At 40.5% G+C, this 24,329-nt stretch overlaps 1 protein-coding gene across 10 annotated transcripts in view; it reads left to right on the top strand.

The window, feature by feature from the left end:
• diaph2 (diaphanous-related formin 2) overlaps window positions 1-24,329 on the top strand; it is a 402,550-nt gene that overhangs the window by 351,094 nt on the left and 27,127 nt on the right. For 8 of the 10 annotated variants that reach the window (XM_034208121.1, XM_034208120.1, XM_034208122.1 and 5 more), the window contains 2 exons: window positions 6,511-6,603; window positions 7,990-8,055. In XM_034208121.1, coding sequence (XP_034064012.1) covers window positions 6,511-6,603; window positions 7,990-8,055 — 159 coding nt within the window. The remainder of the gene's footprint in view (window positions 1-6,510; window positions 6,604-7,989; window positions 8,056-24,329) is intronic. The other 2 variants (XM_034208119.1, XM_034208124.1) reach the window with 2 other exon arrangements.

The following is a 24,329-nucleotide window of genomic DNA, read 5'->3' as shown; positions in this document are numbered from 1 at the left end:
CACATAAACGGTCCTTAAAGTAGACGAGGAGTCACACACAGTCACTAAAATAGAGGATTACAGTTGCACTTCCTGTTGCTGTATCATTACAAAGCCTTCTAATGCTGAGCATGTAAACACATTTGAATGTGAATTAGCAGCAGAACGTGTTCAGATTGCAATATACCTCCCAGTTATAGTAAAAATACACTGTGGTAGGTAGCATACATGTACACTGAAGCACCTCATCATCAGGAAACCAGAATGAAAGTAAAACCTTAAATGCAGACTACACACATGTTCACTGGAATTGTCTTATTTTTAAAAAAAAGAGTGTTTCTTACAAGCAGAGGTACTACACTACTGCTAAACATAGCAATATCCACACAAGCATTTAGATCAGATAACAGTGAGCAGACCCATCATTGTTTATCCCCTGATTTGTGACCACAGTGAAAATACATATAATTCAGGGTCTACCATATTGCAGTTAAAAATAGATGTAGCCAGACTATAGAAAAGCATCAGTCGTGGTCCACTCCGCTATGGGGACAGGGTCTCGTGGCCCTGCTGGCACCCTGACATGTTGACCCTCTGTGGCCTGGAGAAAGTGTGTCATCTTAACATCTGTCACTGCTCGGTCGGAGCTCTCCCCTGTGTGTTGGTGGTGTTACTGGGCAAACTAGCCAGAAGCAGTGGATAGATAGCAATAGCAATATGGTTACTGGCGGGGCCCCGCAGGCAGTAAAAGTAAATTACAGCAGAGGAAGCAAAGAGTGGTGACTGCTACGTTGCAAGCACCCCCCCCCCCCCCATCTCTCAACTTCCCCTCCCTACTGTTTCCCACTTGGGTCCTGGCAGCATCCATCCAGATGGAGGGTTTATTTTTGTTTTTGTTTGTTTACTTATTCATGCATCCAGCTATTCGGGGCATCGCAGGGGCCTCCGTTCCACAACAGAATGCAAATCGCCACGGCGGCTAATCCACTTTCATCTCTCCCTTGTCGACATCCAACTTCTCTCTGCGTTTTCCCAAGTTTCTCGCAGTGGGGACATCTCTCTTTCTTCCAGGGTACGGGATCAGGCCTGCAGTGACCAGGCCAGCCTACCTCCAATACTTATCTTTACTTCATGCATGTCAAACTCAATTCACCTCTGACCTCCCCCACCCACCTTTTCCATCTTCAAGACATGCGGCCCTCTTCACATTTTCCCTCCCTCTCTCCCCCCCTGACCCTGGCGCCACACAGGGGCTCATATCAATAGGAAAGTAGAAGCTACAATGCACTTCCCCCTGGAGTGGAGGGTTGTGGGAGCGTTCCTAATTCAGTTAGGGAGGACATGAGTGGGTTTGCTCATCAAGTTGTTACAGTAAAACAATTCAGATGAATCAGCAAGCAAATCTGTCTTTTTTATTAGCCATCTTACCCTTCCGTTCCCCTTTTTCCTCCTCTCTATTTCACTGCAGTAGATTAGCAAACATGCACACGCACACGCCCAAAATGTAAAGGCAGTGGCATGTCTGAAAAGTTTTCATGGTCATTGTGTCAAAGCTTTTGTAAGAGTTTGTTGGTTGGACTGCAGGGCGATGGAATCAAAAGGAGAGAGTGAAAAACAAAGGAAGGACTGCTGTCCTTCCGGCACTTGTGTTTTATTTGCTCTCTGTGGCAGTAATGGTCTCTGTCTGCCTGGGTCTGCAGGTAAGCAGGGTGAAGGGAGGGGGGTGACTCCCCTCAAAGCCAGACAGTGAGAGAGTAGAGGAGGGGGAAATTGAGTAATGCAGGTGGTTGTGTCGGTCTAGAGGACTGAGCCTGAATTCAGAAGTGAAAGTAACACAAAACCAGGTGCTAGAGTGGAGAGAGGGAGGCAAGATTAAAATAATGTGTATATGTTGCCTCTCCACCTGGCCATAAAGCAACAACCCCCCCTCCATGAGGTTTTTGTTTCACCGCTAATGGTCCAGGTTAATTGCACAGGTGACTCTCAGTAGGGGAACAGATGGGCTCAAATGTGTTCAAAAACAGTATGCATCAAGTAAACACTTCCTCTGCTCTTTATTCATCTGTTTCTTTCTCATATACTCTCCTGGAGTCATGGGGGGCGACTGGGGAGAGGTTAACCTCTTACTGTTTTCCTCTCTTCCAGTGGTTTTAATTCATCAAAGACAAGGCCTGTAAGCACTCATTAGATCTCATTACAGTGCAAATTAGACTCAGGGATTGGCTACTGGAAGGATAGTAGATAGAAGCAGATAAGAGACCCTGATTTTCCTCAAACACTTTAATTTGTTTAGGAAGCAGAGTGCTTTGCTTTAATAAATTCAGAGGATATGTAGCTGTGATTGATTAAAATATGTGACTTTGACAAATGTCATTACTTTGTATGCTCGTACTGTTATTTATCTATCCAATTAACATGCCACTGTTGTTACCATTTTCACTTGTGGTATAAGGGATGTCATAATTTGCCGATATATTAGAAACCCACACGTACCAGACACATGCTTTTTAGAATTCTAAAACGTATTTGTCTCTCTTTTCCCCCATGAATCACAAAGGCTGCATGCGAGCCATCAGAAATTGAGTTCTCAATCGATCCACTGTGTTTTTTCTCCCCTGCACAACATGCAGGAGATGACAGATAGCAAATTGAATTTATGAACAGGCTTTGTTGACACTGCTGCATAATTATAGAAATGCCATGCCTTTGGTGTTTTAAAAAAAAAGCCCAGCATTTTAGTTTAATACATACAATGTTTTTTGCTTGGATGATTGAAATGCTTTTGACACATTTTCGAGGCAACAGCTGTTCTTTTACTTGCAGTTATGTACTTGTTTTTTAATTAGTATAAATAAACAAATTAGATGTCAGGTTTTGCATAAATGTAGCTTGTTTGATTGATTCCTAAATGGTACTTGACTAAGGTTCAAAAGTTGTATATGGAGGCTTCCTGATGCATTGGTTTTCTGAAAGACTTGGCTGGATTCCTTTGTCTCCTCTAAACGATCTTGCCGTGATCAGCCATGAGTATAGGTCATCTTGCATCTAACATTAGTCGAGTACACTTTCTATCTGCCTCACGCTCGTCATGCCTAACTGTCTTTGTTTGTCAAAAACTAATCTGTCAGTTTAAAATGATGTCCCATAAATGATACAGTCGAACCAATAGACTTACAAATACAGAACATGCATCCGAATCACTTCAAATGTATAGGCAGGTTTTACAAACAGAGGCAAGGGTATGTGTGCCTGTCCGTGCATACTGCAGTATATGTTTTAGGAATAATTAAATGTCACACGGCTCAGGCCGTCAAGTATCCAGGAAGGTGTTTTACGACCTTGTGTCTTACCTCGCTCCACTAGTCTCTCTCAATAACCCACTCCACCAAGCACACCAGGAGAAACCCTGTTCACTTCTCTCACTCGCTGCCTCCCTGGCGCTGTCTTTCTCCCTACATGTATATTCTTCCTCCTCTCTCATTATATCCTCTACATCTTCCTCTCTGATAGTCACACTTACAATATATTTACGTATTCCTTTCCTATACTTCCATTTACAACTGTTGACACTCCACTTGGTGTTCAGCTGCTAGGGTTGATGAATGGTACATTGCAGCCATTTTCTTCCCTTTTGACTGTATTTTATTTATTTTTTATTAGGGAAAAAACGAATCTGTTTTTCTTTCATGCCGATCCTTCTGAGAGCACATTGCTCTTGTTATGCCTCTTAATTAGAGAATGTGATAGTACCTCTTGTAAATATACAGCAGAGTGAGCCAATCCCTAGGGCTCATTGTCACATTTGGGTCAAGGTACCACCTGATATTCAGGTATAGAAGAGGGTGAATGAGAGACTGGATGTTGGCATGGATCAAAGGGAAAGATATGGAATAGGTACACCATCACTCTCTGGGAGGTAAAGTTTCACATAGCTTTATTTCGGCTCTTAAAGGTTTAACTATTTAAGAAAGTACCTAAAAGTGCAAAAGCCGCAACCATGTTAAGCACTTCCACAATCTTTAATAAGACCGTTAAAGGACCCCGGGGCTGTCTGTTGAGGTGCCCACCAAGGTGTTTCATCACTGGAAGGGTTTGTCAATGTCTTGGGTCTTAGCCCATCTTAACCCATTTAGAAAGCAATTTCCTGTGAGCAAAGGGGATCTTTCCTCTTGAGAAAGATCTTTGGGAATAAAAGGTTAGCTTTCCTGTAATTCCCCAGCATGCAATCTACCACTGGTGCTAATGAGTAGCGGATGAATATTTGCCCTAAGTTTAACATCTCAAAATAAGACAAGAGTAAATTGCAGGAATGAGGCAAACATGTCTACTAAAGCAATGCAATACAATAAATGATGAAGAATGTTTGCTCTGAGGATTACTGGAATAAGTCTAGTTAAATAATATTCAGTTTGATTTATTTTTCAACTAAGGGCTCCCTTGTCTTTGTTAAGTAAAGGCACTTACATGCATATATAGGACTATATTAATAAGTTCATATAGTGTGAAAGCTCATTTGTGACCATTTTTTGCTTCGAGTAAGGTCTGCTCGAGTTTAAGCTCTGGTCCAATAGGACATAGTTAATTGAGCACCGTGGAGTGACTTGGGAGTATGTTTCCCATTTTAGTCATTGTGGTTCTTTGTGTCTGCATTCCTCTCTCTGAACCCCAGTCTACTACTGCTCCCAAGTCCTGGCCATTACAAATGATGAATTGTGCTACAGTTAAGCTAGAAGTAGGACACATTCATCAAAGTCTCAGGTGCCCCCTGTGATGTCTAGGTCTCCATGAAGAAGGGGCTGTCAGAAAGTTTATTGTGCCAAGGTGGTTGTAGATAAATGTTTACCTGCCACTTAACACGTTCTACCTTCTGTCAGACACACCATGTGTCCTTGCTAGCCTACATAAGAAGAAGATAGCTAGAGATTTTGGAGTTGATACAGTTATAGAAGCTGCAAGTTGTTCACCTGGGTCCACAGTAGACAAAACCCATGCTCCCCCTTTTTAAACCAATGAGCTTGTTATCTAAGGTGTAGTGCTGCAATTTGAGATAAGCACTACTTGGCTCAGCTTTGGTTTTGTTCTGATAAAGCTGGTCTAATTAAGCTTGATTTAATCGGAATTGCTTTTAAGCACAGCACACAGCCGGAACATATACTTTGATTTATAAGTAGCCCTTGGGAAGGACTTGAGGAAGAAAGGCAAGGAATGAGATATAGACAGAAATGTGTGTGAGTATGAGTGAAGAGTTGCTTTTTTAAAATATATTAAGAATGTGTTTCTATTCTTAGTTGTTCTGTCTTCGTTCACTTGCATCAATGATTGCAGGTTGGTTGGTTTGTTGCTGGAGGAGAAGGTGAAAGCATAAGCAGGCCCTACTTTCTCTGATAATGGAAAAATATGTGCCATTTCCTTATATTAATCGTGTAGCATTCTGTGTCAACGTGTTTTGTTCATAAATTCAATTTGGCTGAGTGTCGTGTCTTTTTGGGAACAAGAGAATAACAAAAGATTGATCACCACAGTGTCTGAAAAAGGGCTTTGTGCTGAAAGTAGCAGTTGTCTCCATTTATTGTCGAATATTACCCTTCTGCTCTAGCTCTTATCGCAGTACAAAAACAAGATGCCTGGACTCCGATGGTAAACATGAGAAAGAGCTAGTTCACTCATGTATGTAAAATAATTGATGGCCAAGTCTCCAGCTCCACAATAAGTCACCCTAATGATCCTAGTTTAAAATAATGTCTGTTCTGGACCACAATGATAAAAAGGGTGTCCCTCTGACTCATTAGTATTGGGGCGTAAAGATAGATGACCCAGATATGGAACTTAAGCTTATTTTTGAACTCTCTTTCCGTATGCTGCATGTGCAGTGTGGGCACAACTTGTCATGCTGTTGGCCTCATAGCACTTTACATGTCTCCTACCTGTCTTTTCACCATGCAGGCCAACTGCCTCCAGTTCTCTAGTTTCATGGATCCACACGACAGCTAAAACCGTGGGCAGGGGGAATGTTTTTCGAAGGCCGGTCCTGGTGTCATTGACTGAACAATGATAGAGCGCCCGGGTATCGAGCGGCTCCCCACTAAATCTTTGTAAAGAGCACTTAGCTCCCCTGCGTTAGCCACAGAAAGAATATCTGTCAATGACCATCAGTGGATGCTTTCATCCTGAGGCTCCTCTGCCTGTATTAGTTGCTAAAGTCTAAGTGTATTTTTCCTCCTCTAAAACTGTTTACTGAAAAAAAAGGACAGGCCTGAGTGACAGGCCTCTGTCTCACTCAGGCATGTGCTCTATAAAATATTTTTTTATTCATTCAGCTCACTCTTGTTTTGATTTAAGGTGATTGTTTATGCACCTTTAGTTAGAGGGCATCCATTGTTTCCACTCCAGAATACCTACAATTAGACCAGTCGTGTGTGTGTGTGCGTTTGTACATGTAAAGACCTATATGCATGTTATTATGTAATTAGTTATGTTAATGTATGTTTGGTCCAGTAAACATGTTTGCTTATATCATGTGTTCTTTTACAGAGGGAGATGAGACTGGTGTAATGGATAGCCTAATGGAAGCCCTGCAGTCCGGAGCTGCCTTCCGTGATCGGAGAAAAAAGACACCGCGAAATGGTATGTGCCAATTTATACTCTTACCTGTGTGCAGAAAGGACCCTAACCCTTCTAGTTGTTAATGGTTTCCTTTTCATCACATGCAACAATCTTTGCTCTACAGTTTTGATATACTTAGTGTGTAGTCCTATGTCTTTTGTCTGGTTCCAAGGATTCATGATTGGTACACACATTAAACAGTAACATATGTACAATGAAGAAAAGCTGTCACAGAAACAAGTACATGTGTGGCCCAGTGCAGGTCATTAGCAATATATTGTCCCTGTGCCATTCATAAAGCACTTATGATAATGTATGCTGGCTGCAGTTGGACCGAGGCTGATTTAGTGTAATCCTGGTGTTAAAATATTTCATTCTGCCACGTTGTATGGCCTGTACCCAGGTGAGTTCCACCTGGTCGGGGTGCCAGGGTCAATTCATATGCAAGTCACAGTTCTGTGGAAGAGCCACAGGTGCTGTCATTTCCACAGTTGCAATCATGGTAGAAAAAAAAGAGGAGCGAAAAATCAGACCATAGCTGGATAAGGTGAGTCTGCAACAGACAGGCTACACACTGCAAAGCAAGCAATACAAATGAACATATCATTTTAAGCTTCAGAAAGTAATTTTCTGTCTAATATATATTATAAAAGGGTTAGTGGGCAAAATGTACAATTGGGATTTACAATTGCAAATCGACTGTCATGTACTCTTTGTTTAAAGTGACAATTAGTGTCATGTCTGATTATCTATTGTTATTATAAGCAGAATTAGTCAAATAAGATATGTGTTCTGATGGTGTACAATATGTGGTCCATTTGAATTGATATCAAGAAGATCATTATTTACAGATAAGTAAGGGGGGAAAGTTACCCGTTTGATGACAAGGCCAGGACATATTGTCTCTTTTTCTAACACTGCCTGGGTCACATTATCACACTTAAACAACCCTTTACGCTATGATCATGGGCAATGTAATGCAAGTTATGATACATAATTATGTGTTAATGTTTTTGTTAATCAAAGACCATGTCTAAATATATAATGCATGACAGATCATGTAACTTCAATATAAACCTCATCAAAATAATTCTGACACTTACTCACACACACTTCACTCTTATGTCAACACCTATAATTCTGCCTATCATTAAAAAATAACCAGCTACTTTCTTCACATCTTGTTCTTTCTTGGGATTGTATTTAACTTGAGTCTGTGTCTGTGTAAAAATGTGTGTGCAGCTTTTTAAGAAAATGTGTTTTTCACAAAACTCTGGGAGTGGATATGTCCTGCCTTATATCTGCAATGTGTCACCTCTGATGGCCTTTTCTCTTTCCCCTTTTCTCCATCCTTCCCTTCTTCTTGTTTTTCTGTTTTTTTTATTTTTATCACCAACATTGTTGCAGGTGATCAAAGCCCTTCCAGTCCATCCTCTCGGTGGCCGGGTGCTAACTATGGTAACAGAACACTAGGTGTGTGCATTAAAATACCTTTGTTAACCCACATAGAGCACGAACCTGTCTCTTGCTGCACTTCTCTTTGCTAGATAACTCACAAGTCCTTCCTTCTTTAAGCTGAGCTGGTCTACAACATGCAGAGAATTGTGCTGTGTTACTGAACTTGACTAGGCAACTGTTTAACAAGGTATAACATGTAAGATTAACTCTATGTAAAAAAGCAACCATGGAAGTGTTAAATTCAATTGATTTACAGCCAAGACAACATCTGCTTCCTATTAACACGCAGCTCCTCATTGAGAAAAAAAGACGTCTAAAATGTCCTAAACTTCAATTTTGCAATGTCATGTGAAAACATTGACTTATTATTACTGGTCTGTATTAATACGTATTTAGCAAAGACCACAAGTAGAGCTTTACGTTGATATTATTCTCTCCCTTATGATCTGTGTTAGGAACCAATTCTCTTAGCACATATATATTTTTAGAGCAGACAATACAAAATAAATGCAACATGCCATTTTAAGTCTTGCCACAGCAGAAGTATGGCATAAGATAACATTACCCTAGTTTATTGAAAGCACATTAAAAAGTCATGCTTTTTGTTAATGGCCAAAAGGAATTCACAAACAAAATGATGCCCTGTGTTCATTAGAATAAAAGCATGTGAAACAATTTTACAAATAACAGGTTCAAATAACACATATAACTTAAACATATTACAATATATTTCAAAACCAGTAATACATATTTGTTAAGCATAGCATACAATTAGCATGTGCAGTACAAGAGAAGGAAACTCTTTACTGGACAGCCTGTAATGGACAATAATGCTGCTGAACGACATGATGTCAATATTACATTCAATACCTTTAAGATCCAATACAGTTAAGTACACTATTATTAAAGTTGCCCTCGTGTTAGCCCTTTGATCTGCAATGTTTAATCCTGTCACACTAATACAATCCTGGCAGCGGTCACTTTACTTGAAGGAAATCATTTTTGATTTACTATGCATCATTTCTGCCTTGTAGAGCAGCTCCAGTTATCGTCTCATTGTCTTGCTCTTCCTGTTTGCCTATGTTGTCACAGCATGATATATAATTTGCTATCTTGTGGCAATGTTTAGGAAATGTTCTGCTGGAAACACCTGTCCAGTATACAAATAATGGTTTTGTGTGATATATTTCTTTATTTTTATTTCATCGTCTCACTGATGTGCAAAGCAACCTGGATACTTGTATGCCTGTTTCTGAAGGATTCTTGTCTTGTAAGCTATGCTGTGCAGGCCTACTTTTAGGCAAATTTGGCTTAGAATGAATTGGCTGCAACTCGGCTGCGTGTTTCAAAAATGTCTCTCGCTATTATATATATTTGATCTGTTGTGTTTGCATGTCCAAGTACCTGACATTATGCTCGTGTCTTAATGGAGTATCTGTCAAAAGTCTATTGAGTGTTTCGCTAAACAAATTTCTTTATATATATGTATTTTCTCAGAAAAACCATAGTTCAAATCAGAAGAAGAAACTTAAGGTAATTTAAGCAAAGCAAGGAGAGGACATTGGTTCGCTGACACATAGCTATGAATGTTGTCTTTAAAGATGTGGAATACTTTGTTGGTGGATATGAGTTGCACAGCTTATGGACATACTAAATGACAATCTCTGGTTAGACGTGGGGATACTCATGAACCCCCAGAGTAGCGCTGCTATGTTGAATGTTTGAATGGGTTATGAATGTTTTCTTTGTTTTTGCCTGATATAAAATAGAACATTCTGTATGACTGCAACCTAGTTTATTATACTTGCTAGACAACTGTGCTTCTCATGATGGCTCTCTCCCTGCATCAGCCCCTTCCCAGTGCACTTTTTCTGCTAGTACACATCACTATGCTACCAAAATGTATTATTCACTGTGGGTCCCCGTTTACTGATATGGAACCTAAAGTATGGTTTGATAAACAGCTGCATGGATGCTCTACTCTGAGGTGATGAGAGGGGAAAATCCTTTTGACATGCAGGCTCAATGGTTTTTTTTTTTTAATGGAATGTGGAAATAAGTTCAGTTGCTATACAGCATAGAATATGTGCCTAAAGATTTATTTGTGTCCCCTTTCATGAGATGAAACATATCCCCCCTATGCCTACGCTCTATAGCGATTGAACTCGTTTCCAGATCAGATTTAGAAAGCTTGCGGAGGGACAATCAAAAACCATTACACACAGTTTGAGGTAAAGGCAGTTTTTTTAAGGGTCTGTAAAAAGTAAACAGTTAAGTTCCCCAGCGACGGACAATTTGGTGACAAAAGACATTCCCGCCACTAAAAACGTTGGGTTTTTGTAAATGGAGAAACTTCCAAGTTCTAGTCAGTATTTACCGAATTCAGTTTTGACTTTCGGATCAGTACAGCAGCAATCATGTTTGTGTTCTTTTTTGGGTACATATTTGCTTTCTCCCTGACGTGCAGAATGACAGCTTTTCAGTCCCTGCATTTATTAGTGGAGAAGGTTCCTCGAGTAGTTGTATCAGACAGTGTGCCAAATCTATTCTATCCTGCTTGTCATGTCTGTTGTAATCTCATGCTTTAAAGCTTGATTAACCTTCTGTCATCCTCAAACGAGCAGCGGGCACCAGAGAGAGTCGCTCACAAGAATCTCCACTTACGTCAAAGAAGTTCATTTAAACCTGGCGTGTAGTTTTTGTCGTCCTTCAGACTAAACTATACTGCCGTAGACTACCTCATGTGTCAGACAGAACACAATTCAAGGCGCCGCCAGTCACAATTATACCCAATTCCGGAAGCGTTTCCCATTTCCTTGTCTCCACTTTGTGTAAGATGGAAAACCTAACCCGGGAGGCCATACTCATGTGTTATGCAATTACACCAGCCAGTCCTAATTCAACACACAGAAGCTGGATGGATTGATGGAGACCAGAAAAGCATTTATGTTCAGGTTTACGTTCAGTCTCATTTCAGGAAGATAATCTATCAAGTACTCAGTGGTGTTGAATCATGTTGGTTGAACACTGTATATTTGTTTGAAGACAGTGCGCTTTATATGTCAAAGCTCTACTTGAATAGCGATAGTAAATAAATGATACTCTTTATTGTGAGACAGTTACCTGGGTATCCTGCAAGAGATTGGTGGGTAGAGGGCAGGAGCTTCTCATACATCCTGGCTCATCGATTTTCGGTCAGGGATGAAAGCCACAGACTCAGTAGGTCTTTCATGGGGGGCATCCCAAAAGACACATCAATCAGATTTCAAAGAGGACCAAGCTAATCTTATTTATTTACTGCCTTTTCAACGTCATTACAATCCCAAACCAGGACCTATCTCCTTTCCTCTGCCCTACTCTCTTCACCTTCACAAGTCAGTCCATCAAAAGTTCCCTCCTGTGTTCTACTGTATATAGTAAGCCTCTTAAGGACTTATTTGACATTGAAGAGGGAGGGATCATCTCATTCCCATTAAAAAATAGAGATGCAATGATATAATGCTTGTCAGGGTTACGGAATTTCAGCCCAACTGTCTAATCCCCCGAGGCCTCGCAGTTAATTCAGCCGGTCAGGCCAGAGAGTGGGCCCCCTGTAAGTTTAATGAAGATTAAATTACCTATTTTCTCTCATGAAATTTTAAAGGGAAGAAAGGGGATACATGTGCAAGGAGGCAGATGAAAATACTAAAGGGAAATGTCTGTAAGAAGGAGACGGTGGCAACAATAAAGAATGGCCTCTGGTTCTCTTACATTCCCTAACCCCTTTTTTGACTTATATGATCTTTTAATACTTATTTCTTATGTGTTTGTTATCCACATCACCCTGATGTAGACAGCCATACTATGTTCAGCCTGGCAGCTCATCTTCTCATCTTTCCCCTGATCTGGTGGCAAATCCCCCATTTGTTTCTTAAATTACATCACATGATGCGATAGTGATCGCAATTCCCTTAGCAATTAATTTGCTCACACATATGTTGTACACATCGCTTTATCTCTCTCTTGTTGTCTCTCAACCTCTCCAGCAGTTGTTCTCCTGTACTGTTTCACACGCACACATGTGCAAGCTTGTGTCACATATCAGATAGGGACTGTTGCTGTAGGCTCTCTGAGTTGAGGACTAAAGCCTTTTACCTCCAGAAGCTCCTGGCTTCCACTTCAGGGCGTTGATAGATGTTATTCATTGCGGCGACCCCAGAGGTGATCCTACAGGAAGTAGAGCCAATATGATTTGGGGCTATGAGACCCAGAGGGTGTGGGTACTTTTTTTTCCTGTAGCTTGGATTGCTTAGTAGATGTGAGATATCAATAGAGTAGATGGGAGCACAGCACTGTAGAGACGTGCTGGTCTAAATCTATCACCTGCTTCTCATAGATAAGGATATTTTTCAACAGCCAAAGGGAAAGGCATATTGAAAAGGACTGAGGCATGGACAGCCACTACATTTACATTTTGACGTCCGAGGGCATAGACAAAGCCATTGTCCCGATCATTGACCCAAAGGGCATTTCTCTGGACCCGATCATTTTTTATCCACAGCCGAAACCCCATCATGGAAATATAGATTTGATGTACCATTTGAGTACCCTTGACGCATAACTGATCCGTTGCTTGACTCTGCCAAGAAATGAAATACAGTTAGTGAAGTGTGACATGGAGCCATTTTGGGAGGATAAATCAAATCTTAATAAAAGGCAGTCTCTTTAAGAGGAAATTAGGGGTCTCTCGCCCCTGCCCCTGCTATTAAGTACCCCCCTTTGCTGTTTGAAATATACTGAAGGTATCAACTTTAGTACAGGGTATCGACAGGGGGCTGTCTGCTTGCCCTTTTGATGTCTTTATGCCCTTTTACAACTCCATGTCTGAGACTTATCATGTGGAGCCTATAGCTACCCATAGTAACACTTAAAATAAAGTCAATGACCTGGTCTTATTATAGACTCAGAACTCTCAACAAATGTGCCATATATTGTCTTATGTCTTAATTGCATAGGTCCTCATTGATGTAAAATGTACTCAGCCCTCCTGCCATTGGAACATCAACAACTGCAGAGCAAAAAATGTCTACTAGCTTATCATATTCAATAATATCCTGGAGCGTTTGCAGTGGGCTGTGTTTTTTCCTTGCTCACTCTCCAAACAATATTGGCTTTCAAGTATGTGGGCAGTTATGAAAGGTCACCCTAAGTGTAAATTGTCAATGCTAGATCAATTTTGGAGGGCAAATAGGCTTTGGAGGCCCCATAATGGAGGGTTTCATCTTATTTTTACCCAGGGCACACTCACACAATAAGATTGATAGCGTTCATTGTTTGATGAATTCCTAATAGACCTATAAACTTGCGGAGCTTGAAGCCAAAGGAATGCCTGTGAATGTCCGACCGTCCCACTAGCTGAAAAATTGCCCTCATATCATTCCAATGGAATCTCGCCCAGGCCATCATGCTTAGTGTTGAAGGATGGGCGACGTGTGTCGGTTGAATTAAACCTTATTTATCGCTCATTAGGCATACAGCAGGGCCAACTGATGATCGGCTAGAGAACAAATAATGTGCAGTGGAATAGCATGCCATCCTGTATGGTTATGTGTTCCACTGACAATAGGAGGCAGTGCCAGAATAAAAGGCTGCTTCCTCTGCTGTCATCCTCATGTTTTTTTTTTTTACCACCTTAATGTGGCTATCATTGAATTATAAGATATAATGTCTAGGCTGATGTTTGCATTTGAAGTGTCAGTCACAATCCACAATCTGTCAGCCTCAATGAGGTGGAATTAATATTTTACATTCCCATTAGGTTGGCTTGAAGTCTGTAATAAGGAGGTATATAAAAGTAACGGCGTCCAGGCGAAGAATGATCATAGTAATTCCCAAGTGATACAGACAAAAGAGAATGTGTCAAATGATGTTAAATGTTTCATTTAATGGGACATGCTATTTAAGGTGATGTTTGGAATAAGGCTATTAAAGAAATTGCAATTCTGAAATACATCTAAAAGTCGGTAGATCGGGCAGCATTGCTTTCCTGAGTTTTCCACACTTCAATTAATAGTGTTACAAAATGAATTCAACATGTTTTGCAGTGGTGTTGATTAAGTCATACTCTCCTTCTCTGAAGTGCAAGGAAGTTGTGCTTGCAGCGTTGAAGTTATTTGAATATGCTAATTTTGAGAATATCTCAAAATCCACCAAAATGAATAAAGCATAATTAGTTAACAAAGTTTCTGAGATGATTTTGGCAGCAAGTGAAAGTGACACTGTCATTAACACTTTACATTGTTCCCTGTGATATAACACATCGAACACTATCAGCATGTAACCTTAATTTAGTTTGAAGGTAGAAACACAAGAGTAAAAAAAAGAATTATGATAATGTATGCAAATAAATGATGATGCATTTGGGAATGAAGATATGTGCGTGAAAAAACATAACTAATAAAAGAACAAACCCAAGTTACTTTTGTAGTTTATTGTTGACGTTATGAGATAAGTTGATGTATAATAGGAATCTTTCATTTCCAATGTTCAAGTGTTAAAGCCTTAGTGCCTGACAGACTTTCCTTGCCTTATTTTAAGATTGTGAGCAACAAAATAAAGGTAAAAGGTTCATTATTTATGATGCCTCTTAGAACATGTTATTGGATTAACTTGCACCCTTTAATTAACACTAGTTTAAAAGTGTAAAATACAATGTTTGGCATTAATAAATCCTCCCACACTCTTAGTGGGATGTGCACACTTTACACATTTTTACAGCCAAGGTGTTTTGTTTACCTCTTGTGAATTTATTCAACTAAAAAAATAATGGCTGTCTGAATAACAAAATCAAAAGCTCAATAATAAGCATATCATTGTTAGAGACATGAAAAAACACTGACTTTCAGGCCAAGAAGAAGTCTGTTCTTTTTCTTTTATTTTCTGAGTGATGGTCGCTATTGGATCAGTGAACATATATAAATAGTTCAGTTACAGGTGGACCGCGGTCCGGATCCGGACCCAGACGCCGACCTATACGGACCCGGACCTGGACCTATAATCAATAATAATAATAATAATAATAATAATTTCAATTTATATAGCGCCTTTCACGAAACCCAAGGACGCTTTACAATGGGAAGCAACAAAACAAAACAAAAAGTAATAATAATCATACAGATACATAGGCTGAAGAAAACAAAACAGGAACAGGTTGCTGGGTACTGTATATTAGTTGAGGCCAAAGGCCTGAGTATATTAATACATTAATAGGGGATTTAAATTTTGACGGGGCGATTCAATTTTAACCGCCACCGACAGGGAGCGAAAGAGAGGAGTGAGCGATACAGGGAGAGAAACACAGAAGAAGAGACGAGACAGCGGCAGAGAGAAGCGGAGAGGAAAGTGAGTGAAGAGAATACTTAGCGATACAGGGAGAGAAGCGGAGAGGAGAGTGAACAGGCGTGTTAGCGGCAGACAGGAAGAGACAAATGGCGCTCTCCAAGAAGAGGAAAGTGGACTGTGAGAACAGAGCTTTTAACCCTGAGTGGACTCATTCATGTTCATCCTGCCCACTGGGAGCACAGAACCAGTGAGTCTCATTTGTTCAGAGACCGTGGCGCTCATTAAAAGTGCCAACACGCCACTATGAGACAAAACACAAAGTGTTTGACCAAACATTCCCTCTCAAGTCAGAACTGAGGTCACAAAAAATAAGCAGTCTCAGAGCCCAATATGATCAGTCCACCAGGATCAAAATGAAAACTAAATATCGTTCCAGGGCAGGCTAACCGAGGCTAACCAATGAGATCCTGCATGTGTGTATGAGAATGGCCCTGACACCATTTCAGCCCAGATTTAAACTCCTGGCAAGACAAGCTCAATTCTCAAACTGAATTAAAAAAAGTGAGTGAGGGACTGCAATATAAAAGGGAAAGAAAGAGAAACTTTAAAACTGTTCAATTGTTATGATGTGTAAAGACTGATAGTGTTCTATAATCGTCTGAAACTGTTAGGTCATGATGTGAAACGGTTAACAAAGAAAAACGGAAACTCAAGCTGCTGCTACACTTTATTTTATGTATCTAAAATTAAGCACTTTTAAGATGCACACATTTTCAAAAGCTATTTTATTTATTTTCTCTATTTTATTTTGAAATGCAGCCCGAGAGGAACATTACACATATCCACAGTATTTTAATCTGTATAGTTCAATGTTAATTGACAATAAATATTGTTGTTTATGAATTGTACTTTCTTTATTTGATTGGCAGTCAGTTGTTGATTACATGCAGACGTTGATAAAGCTACAGGCCACTTCAATATATATCACACTAATTCATAAAGCAAGCGAGACATTTTGATGTTCCAGACCTTTGCATGTGGAGATTTTCTCTAACTGGATCTCGTTGAATTTGAGTTGAATACCCCTGACCTATATACATAGGACAGCTGTTCAGACGTATGACTGAAACAAAATATGTAGATATGTTATAGGCAATTCAATTATGCCAAACACAAAAGAGAGGGAAACAGATGACGCTTAGACAGTACATTTAGACAGTAAAAAAAGATCACTGAGACTTTCAATCTATTTGACCTCAACAAGGGTTGAAAGACAAAGAAGGTGTGATGTCATGTATGTTGTGGTGAGAGAGGTATGTATGTGACAGGGACAAGGCACAATGTAGAGGCATGGAATTAAGTTAAATGGAGTGGGTGTGCAGTAAAAGACAGATGCATCGATAGTGATAGCTATAAAGAGTTAAAGAGGGCAGGAGAGACCTAGAGGGTTAAATGAAGGTACAAAGCAGAATAACACATAATACCCCCCTCTACACACACACACACACACACACACACACACACACACACACACACACACACACACACAAACACACACACTCTGGATGTGCAATCAGCAAGAATGCTCTCTAAACTCAGGCACTCCCCATCCCCATCCATGATTGTGCTTGACATGGTTCCATCACTAATGCTGACTGATGCCCATTTGCGAGCCTCTTCATATTTATTTATTTATCTGTTTATTTGCGTCAAGTTTATTTATTGATGGGCCTCAAGGATGTGATGGTGAATCTCCATTTGCTCTGAGATGGCATAAACGGAAAGCTATAATGGTACATTTACACGTGGATGAACAAAAGATGGCGGGGGGAGAACAGAGTTCACCTTTTATTTAAATTCCAGCAGTTGAAATAGCTATTCCTTTCTGGTAATGGAAAAGTGATATGGCCCATTTACACTAATCCCAATGGTTTAGCCGCTTCTCTATTTTTTCTTTCCTTTTATCTCTTTGTCTTTCTTCATTCGTTTCTTTGACTTCTATTTGGTTAGTGTCTGATGGACGGATTTGAGTGGGGTCAAATTACTCCCTGTATGAGTTTGCCAATATTCAGCGGCACTCAGAGCCACATTAAGTGCATGCAGCACGTTGCAGTTGACCACCAAATACCCATAAGGGGTTTTAAATGCACGCTCTATTTAATGCCTAGTGTTTACAAAACCACCTTTTTCGTCCAAATATATTTTTGTTAGTTTTTTGTGCTATGTTCTTTTATTTTGTTATAGCTTTACATATTGTTTATTTTGGTTTCTAAAATGTTGTGCCTTTGCTTATCATTATAACATTGGATGTTGCAATTAGAATGTAATGAGTGTAAGTTTAATTTATGCTTATTCTCACAATGACATATTTGCTGTTGTAAGCTACTGAGGGAACGGCGATGCTTAATTACCCACAAGTGTACAATTTGAGACCATTAGCTTTGGAAGCCAATATCTGGCCAAAGGTCTGCCAGAGGACCTTTGTCTTGTAGATGAGCAAAGAATTCCAAGTTGAAAATGGTTGAGGAAATTGTATTTTAACTAACTACACTTCAGTTGCCTACATCGCTATCATTAGATTAATCAAAATCAGCTGTCTTAATCTACAATTCTGATTAACATTGTTATGCAAGTCTGAGATCAGCTGCGACAAAATATAAATGGAGATTAAGCAGCTGATTTAAAAGTGATATTGTCTAATAAAACTGGGTTAAGGGGATCTTCTTTGAGAGGGGATCAGTTGTCTGACTTGAGATTCACTTTTGTAGGATTAATAGTAGAGGATAAAGAGACAGAGAAACCAAATCAGTGTTTGCCCGTGCACCTTTTGTATCTCAGAGCAATTGTATCCTTCCCCTGGTGGCTGAAGAGGAAATAAATGGGTTACAACTCCACAACACATTCTGCAAAAGTCCCAAGATGATATGATGAGCAACCGAGCTCATTCAGTAAGAGCTGATTGGCATCTGTGCTCTTATGGAGACACAGATCCCACCCAACTGCATCCGTGAGTTCATTCGAATTCACCCTAAACAGTTGGCGTGCTGAGAAGGTGTGAGAAAATAAACAAGAAGGGAACACAACAGCTTGGTATTCATGAATTCCATAAATTACAATGTCACTCCCCTAAGAGATGACGAATATGTCAAGTTTAAAAATAGACAGTTTGCCACAGAGTTCAGACCCTCTTCCTCCGGTGGATGGTAGATATTTGTGTTTTGAGTGTGTGTTGGAGTGACAGCGTAGTCTGTCTTGACAGTTGGCGGGTATATCTGCATAGATATAATTGTGTCTGATGTATGTGTGTGTACTATAAATGTGTTTGTTTCCGTGTGTGTATTTGAGCGGGTTTACGGTATGTAAAAGTAGCTCAGATTCTGTATAAGGGTGAAAGCCTTAGAAGTAGTCCAACCGTACAGAGGGTCATGCATTAGTGGAAAAGCCTTTGGAGGTTGCTGAGTTAGTAACATCTGCACCCTGAAGGCATTGCCAGCTAAGTAAAGGATGAGGCTGCACACTGCATTACCTCAACTATTATTATTATTTTCCCTTCCACTCTAGATGAGTTTCTTCCAGTGGCTCAGGTCACTGTTGCCCCGGGGAGGATTATGGCATATGGGAGCTGTGATGTTCCTTAAGATTTCCGACAAGTGAAGGGAGGGAGTGTGTGTCCAAACGTTTGATCTTTTTTTTTGCGTGCATGTTGGTTTGTGTGACTGTGTGTGAGCTGTTTATTTGTGGTAATGTTTACTGAAACTTAGCGTTCCTTAGTAGGGAAGCGGTTAACCTGATTTCTGTGTAACAACATGACTCGCATAGGGTGTTTTTAAGAGGGCAGTGGGTCAGCGTGGAAACATAAACCACACATACAGTATGTTCCCTACATCTTATCACACACATACTCCAGCGGCAGCTATGCTTAATATGCAAACATTATCTGTATCTCTGCACGTCTAAATATAACATTCCATCATTGTAAATACAAGCCAGCATACATTATGATTAGTGAAAGAGCATGTAAAATAATTTATGGTGGGCATTATTAAAGTCCCCCTACACAATATGGCTCTTTCTTCGCTCCTAATACCACCCTTAATGTGTTTACGGTGGTGGCAACAGTCTGTCTGAGAAATTGATTTTTCTTTTGCCAATTGTAAACGTTTTATGACAGTCAATATGGCTGAAGAAGCAGCCCTTTTATTATTTTACTGGATCGGCTGCTTGCTGAATGGATGGTTCCTGCTTATAAACCTTGAATAATTGAACAGGGGAATCAGTCAATGAGAGGGGAAGAGGCACAAGGTCTTGATTGCTTGATGGCAGAGATGACGGCTTGTGAAAGAAAAAGACAGCAGACTGATTAGTCAATGTGTCATATTGCTTCATTGCTGTCTGTAAACTACGCTCTCTCATCTCTTTTTCGTCCCGTTCCACCAGTCCTCCTCTTTCTTAGTCTGTAACTCTCCTTACTCACACGTTCACTTTTTACCCTAGTATTACTCTAATTTCTTCCTTATCAACCTCACTTTGCTACATTCCTCAACCACCCCCCTCTTCAACCTAATACCCTGTTTTTCTTTAAATTAATACTTTAGCCTCACATCCTGTTTCCATCCATCCTAATGACCCCGTGTCACTCCAGGCAGAATTATTACTCTTGGATGGAACACCGGCTCAGTGGCGCCGTACTCTGCTCTCTACGCGTTATCCATTTATGGAGTATCCCCTTCTGTGGTGAGCCATCTTCCTATAGCCCTGTAATGGTAGGAGTCTTGGCGACCCTGTGCATTTGTACTGTAATATAAGACATTCTCATTAGTCCATGGATTGTACTCTCTCTCATGTCCATTACATTAATTGCTACACATCACTGCCTGCCATGCCCCTCAGTATTCTGTTACACGGCTGGCATCCTCTGTCCTGCACCACCCATCTGTGGCCCACAATCTCATTGCCCATGAAGGTGAGAAAGGTAATTGAAAAATGTTCTAAAGATAATTGGACAAGAGGTTTTTAGTCAAACATTCTCAAGTTTGTTTGAGTTTTGTTACATGAGTGGATGCCAATGAAAAAGAAATTGTTTTTTTAGATCAAATAAATTGAAGCCAAGTGCCCTTCCACCCCCGCACCATCCTTGTGTTGTCAGTCATCTCTCCTCATAATAGGGAAGCAGGCCGCTACCATAATTGCTTTGATGGTCCAGCCTGAACAAATCACTTCTGGGCATAAAAAGAGGCCTTGGAGATGGCAGCCAGAGAGAAAAGGTGCGAATGAATTAAAGCACTTTGCGTTCCTCTGGGGCATGTGGCCCAGATTTTCTTCAAAAAAAATCTAAGGAGAGGAAGGAGTGTGGGGGTGGGGTGTGCCTCTTTCCTTCAAGAATAAATGGCAGTAAAAGCAATAATACACATCCAGCCTCCATTATGCCAAAATGGAGAGCTTTTTCAAGGAAAACACAATGGCACTGACATAGTTAACTGGCAGGTGGAGAAAGGAGGATTTCACTGGAAATAATCTGATTTTGAACGGAGTTCCCATTTATGGGAGAGCCTCTGGTCTTGCCTTTTGTGAAGGAACAAAAGTGTGGCCCTTTGGAAGCGAGGCTTTGAATGTTTCAGTATAGCAGGGTGAATGGGCCATGTGGATGTCCCAAGGCTCTGAGTACTGCGGCCTGCAACAGGCGGACGTCAGACCCTGGCTTCTCCAGGACCCTCAGCTTCCTTTGGACCTGACAATGTCAGAGCCAGCTCCTTTTCTTCTTATTTTCTCTTCAAACTTGAACCCTATAGAAATGTATTTCATATCTTTGCCCTTATTAAGACACTGCACTATTGGAATTGCAATTGTATTTATAGTGAGTCTGGCATCAGTCTTACCTGCATATACCCACTGATGTAACCTGCATAAATGTATGATATTATGTAATTACTATTTAGGCGTAGTCATCTCTTTATTACAATAAGCAGTGTTATATATTTATATCTAGGTAGATAAGTAGAGTTAGAGACATGGCTGATATGGCTAGAGGAGACGGATATAGAGTGAGCTTAGTGTAACAACACTGTTCATAACTCGAAAAAGCTGTGTAACATTTTGGGGGAAATTGCATTTCACTGCCAAACAGAAGTCTGGTAGATGTGAGACAAAATGTTCAGTTTCCTGTTACTAACTGACATGATTCAGATATTTCCCTTATTATGTTTTAAAGCTGGGGGTTGTTGAATAGCTGGAGCCTTTAGCTGGTGGGTGACAGAGGAGAATTTGCTGTTGTCAGTAAAAGTTCAATTATGACTACAAGCTGCACAGGGTGAGTTGTCACGACAGTGACACAAAAGCAGTGGGGCCGTTTGACTAAACCTCCTACAACTCCTCACAACCTGCAGGGGTCACAAGCCCCCAAATCAAGACCCCAAGGGTGTCTGGAACATCATTCATTCCCCAATGGCCTTGCCTTTTTTTCCCATGCAGGCGGAGGCACGCCCCTTGTTAGTTCCACCCTTATCCTTTGCTGTCTTTAAGTCACCCTACCAACCCAGGCTGCATGCCCCCCATTCTTTGCTATGGAACTAAATAATGGACCCCATTTTTGGAGGGTATTGCTTTTGTTTGTGGTTGACAGCATGTCCAATCCATCAGAGCTCCAGGTGCGGCTCTCTTGCAAAGGAATCATTTGTCCACATAAATGCAGATGGTTGATTGCATCAAACAGAAAAGATCTATAACTTTAGATTCATGAAAAGGACAGATATTATACCTGTCAAATATATATGTGTGTCATCACCACCATTAAGTACACCTAAAAACGATTGAAAGCAGGATATTTGCCTAAAAAGAAAGTTGATTATAATTGCTTTTCATATAATAATTGTGCTGCTTTATTGTCGACAAGAGCGTTTTTCTTGTCAACTTAAGTTAAGCACATTCATCTTATGCACTCATTTGAAGAGTGTTCCTTAACAAAAATGAGGTTGAATACATCCACACGCAACAAAGACCAACCATTATCAGTGGAGACTAGCTAATTAAAGAGTCTGACTTGTTACTTGCCAAGGAGAGTGCAGTGGGTCCAGAGCCATGAATCCAACCATGTGTTTCAAGGAAATGTCTAAGGCATTACTCCTGCCTTCCCTCCATCCATAATTAACCTCCCATCATTCATAATTCAGTTGTGTTCTTCACACATCTTCTTGTGATATGACATTATTTTGCAGTGGCTAAACAGACATTGTGACGCCCCTGGTGCATCGGCATGTGTGTGCCTGACATAGTTCTGATTGTCAAGGCTCCACCCCAGCCACAAGTGCACAGTGGAAGACAAAGCCTCCACCACTTCCTTCCTTTGTTATCTTGCAACTGCGGGATGGGCGATTGAAATTATTATTTTACTATGAAGATTTTGTTTTTGTTTCATTGTTTTCAGATGGTTTATGACATGAAAGACAACAGCTAGAGATTAGATAACCGCTGCATATGCCAGCAGTTAAACAGTGCTCAATGAGATTTCACCTTGCTACTTCAATCGTCGAAGGTTTACAATACATACTTTAAATGGTTAAGCACGTAGCGAAATAACTTAAATGTACTTATAGAGGGCAGTCATAGCGTGTTTTACTATGCATACAGTATAATGAATAGTACTGTATGTATGTCTTCCTTTGCAAGGGCAGCTCTGTAGGAAAAATACCTATGAAGAGAAAAGGAAAAGAAAGAAAGTGATGCATGGTGGCATCAGGTGACACAGAAAGGTCATTCGAGAAAAGAGCGGGGACTTAGAGAGAGAAAGACAGGGGTGAAGCAAAAGGAGAGCATTGCCAAAGCAGCACTCAATATTGTGTCCAGTCCTGAAGGATGTGACATATTTCTCCAGTCTTTGTTGGCTGTTTTAATCAGCTTACATATGTCCTGGATGAAAATTGAATTTGTCTGGAAGAGAGTTTAGATACTATTGGCTCTACCACTGCCTATTGTTTGTGTGCAATGTATGTGTGCGCAGTTGCTTGTGAGTGTCTCTGTGCGTGTTTGCATGTATATGTGTGTGCACGTGTGTGCAAGCATTGTCCGCACCGGAGCCAACCAATTCATAACAACAATGATTTGTGTTTCCCCCATACATCATTGTCAATGCAGCTCACCTCTGTAGCGGCAGCTTATTTAATGGCCACGACCTAAAGTCAGAGTGCACACAAAAGACCCCCACTCCCCTTTTCTATCCATTTGCCCTCTGGCATTAGGAATTGTTTGTGTTTGTAACATGTGTGAAAAAGACATTGTGTGCGTGTTTGTTTGGACATGTTTTGTTATGTAAATGCAGGGTTTAGAATAGCTTTTACTGTATAGTCGGTAAATGGTCGAGTATACATTGATTTACACATAAAAGCAAGCTACCCATGATTCAACACATCACACATGACCATACAGTGTGTTGCCTGACCGTGTTGTGAGACAGCTGAGGATTGCACCCAACTTAATTTTAGATTTAAGACCACTACTTTATATGAAAGCACACTCCATTAATCTGTCCGTCTACAGGGGGTTTGAAACAGTCTGTCTGGCGCAGCTACACTGTGGAGTTTATCCCTCCACAGGTCGCCCCTTTATGGATAGCATCTTTTTTATTATTTTGAGCCAGTGCAATCTTTTCCCGCAGTTATGATTGATCACAAATATCAGATGGTGTGTTCCTGGCTAGCAGCAGGGATTTAAAACTCAAGGGTTTACTGAAGTGAGTCAAACATTCTCTGAAAAGAAAGGCCACGATTATTCACTGCTTTCTATGATGCACTCTTACCCTGTCTTTTGTTCATGACATGTCAAGGAAAAAAGGAGACAAGATGGATACAGACATCCTCAGGAAACTGCCCGCTTTGGGAGTAAGGAAATATAGGAACCACTTTTATCAAAGGATATTTGAACATTGCATCCAGATGTTTAATATACTTTAAAACAGGGGTGTCCAAACTACGGCCCGG

Source organism: Gymnodraco acuticeps, unplaced genomic scaffold, assembly GCF_902827175.1.
Source record: "Gymnodraco acuticeps unplaced genomic scaffold, fGymAcu1.1, whole genome shotgun sequence".
In the NCBI taxonomy this organism is placed as follows: domain Eukaryota; kingdom Metazoa; phylum Chordata; class Actinopteri; order Perciformes; family Bathydraconidae; genus Gymnodraco; species Gymnodraco acuticeps.
Note: the sequence above shows the minus strand (reverse complement) of the source record. Positions and strands in the feature narration are given on the sequence as shown.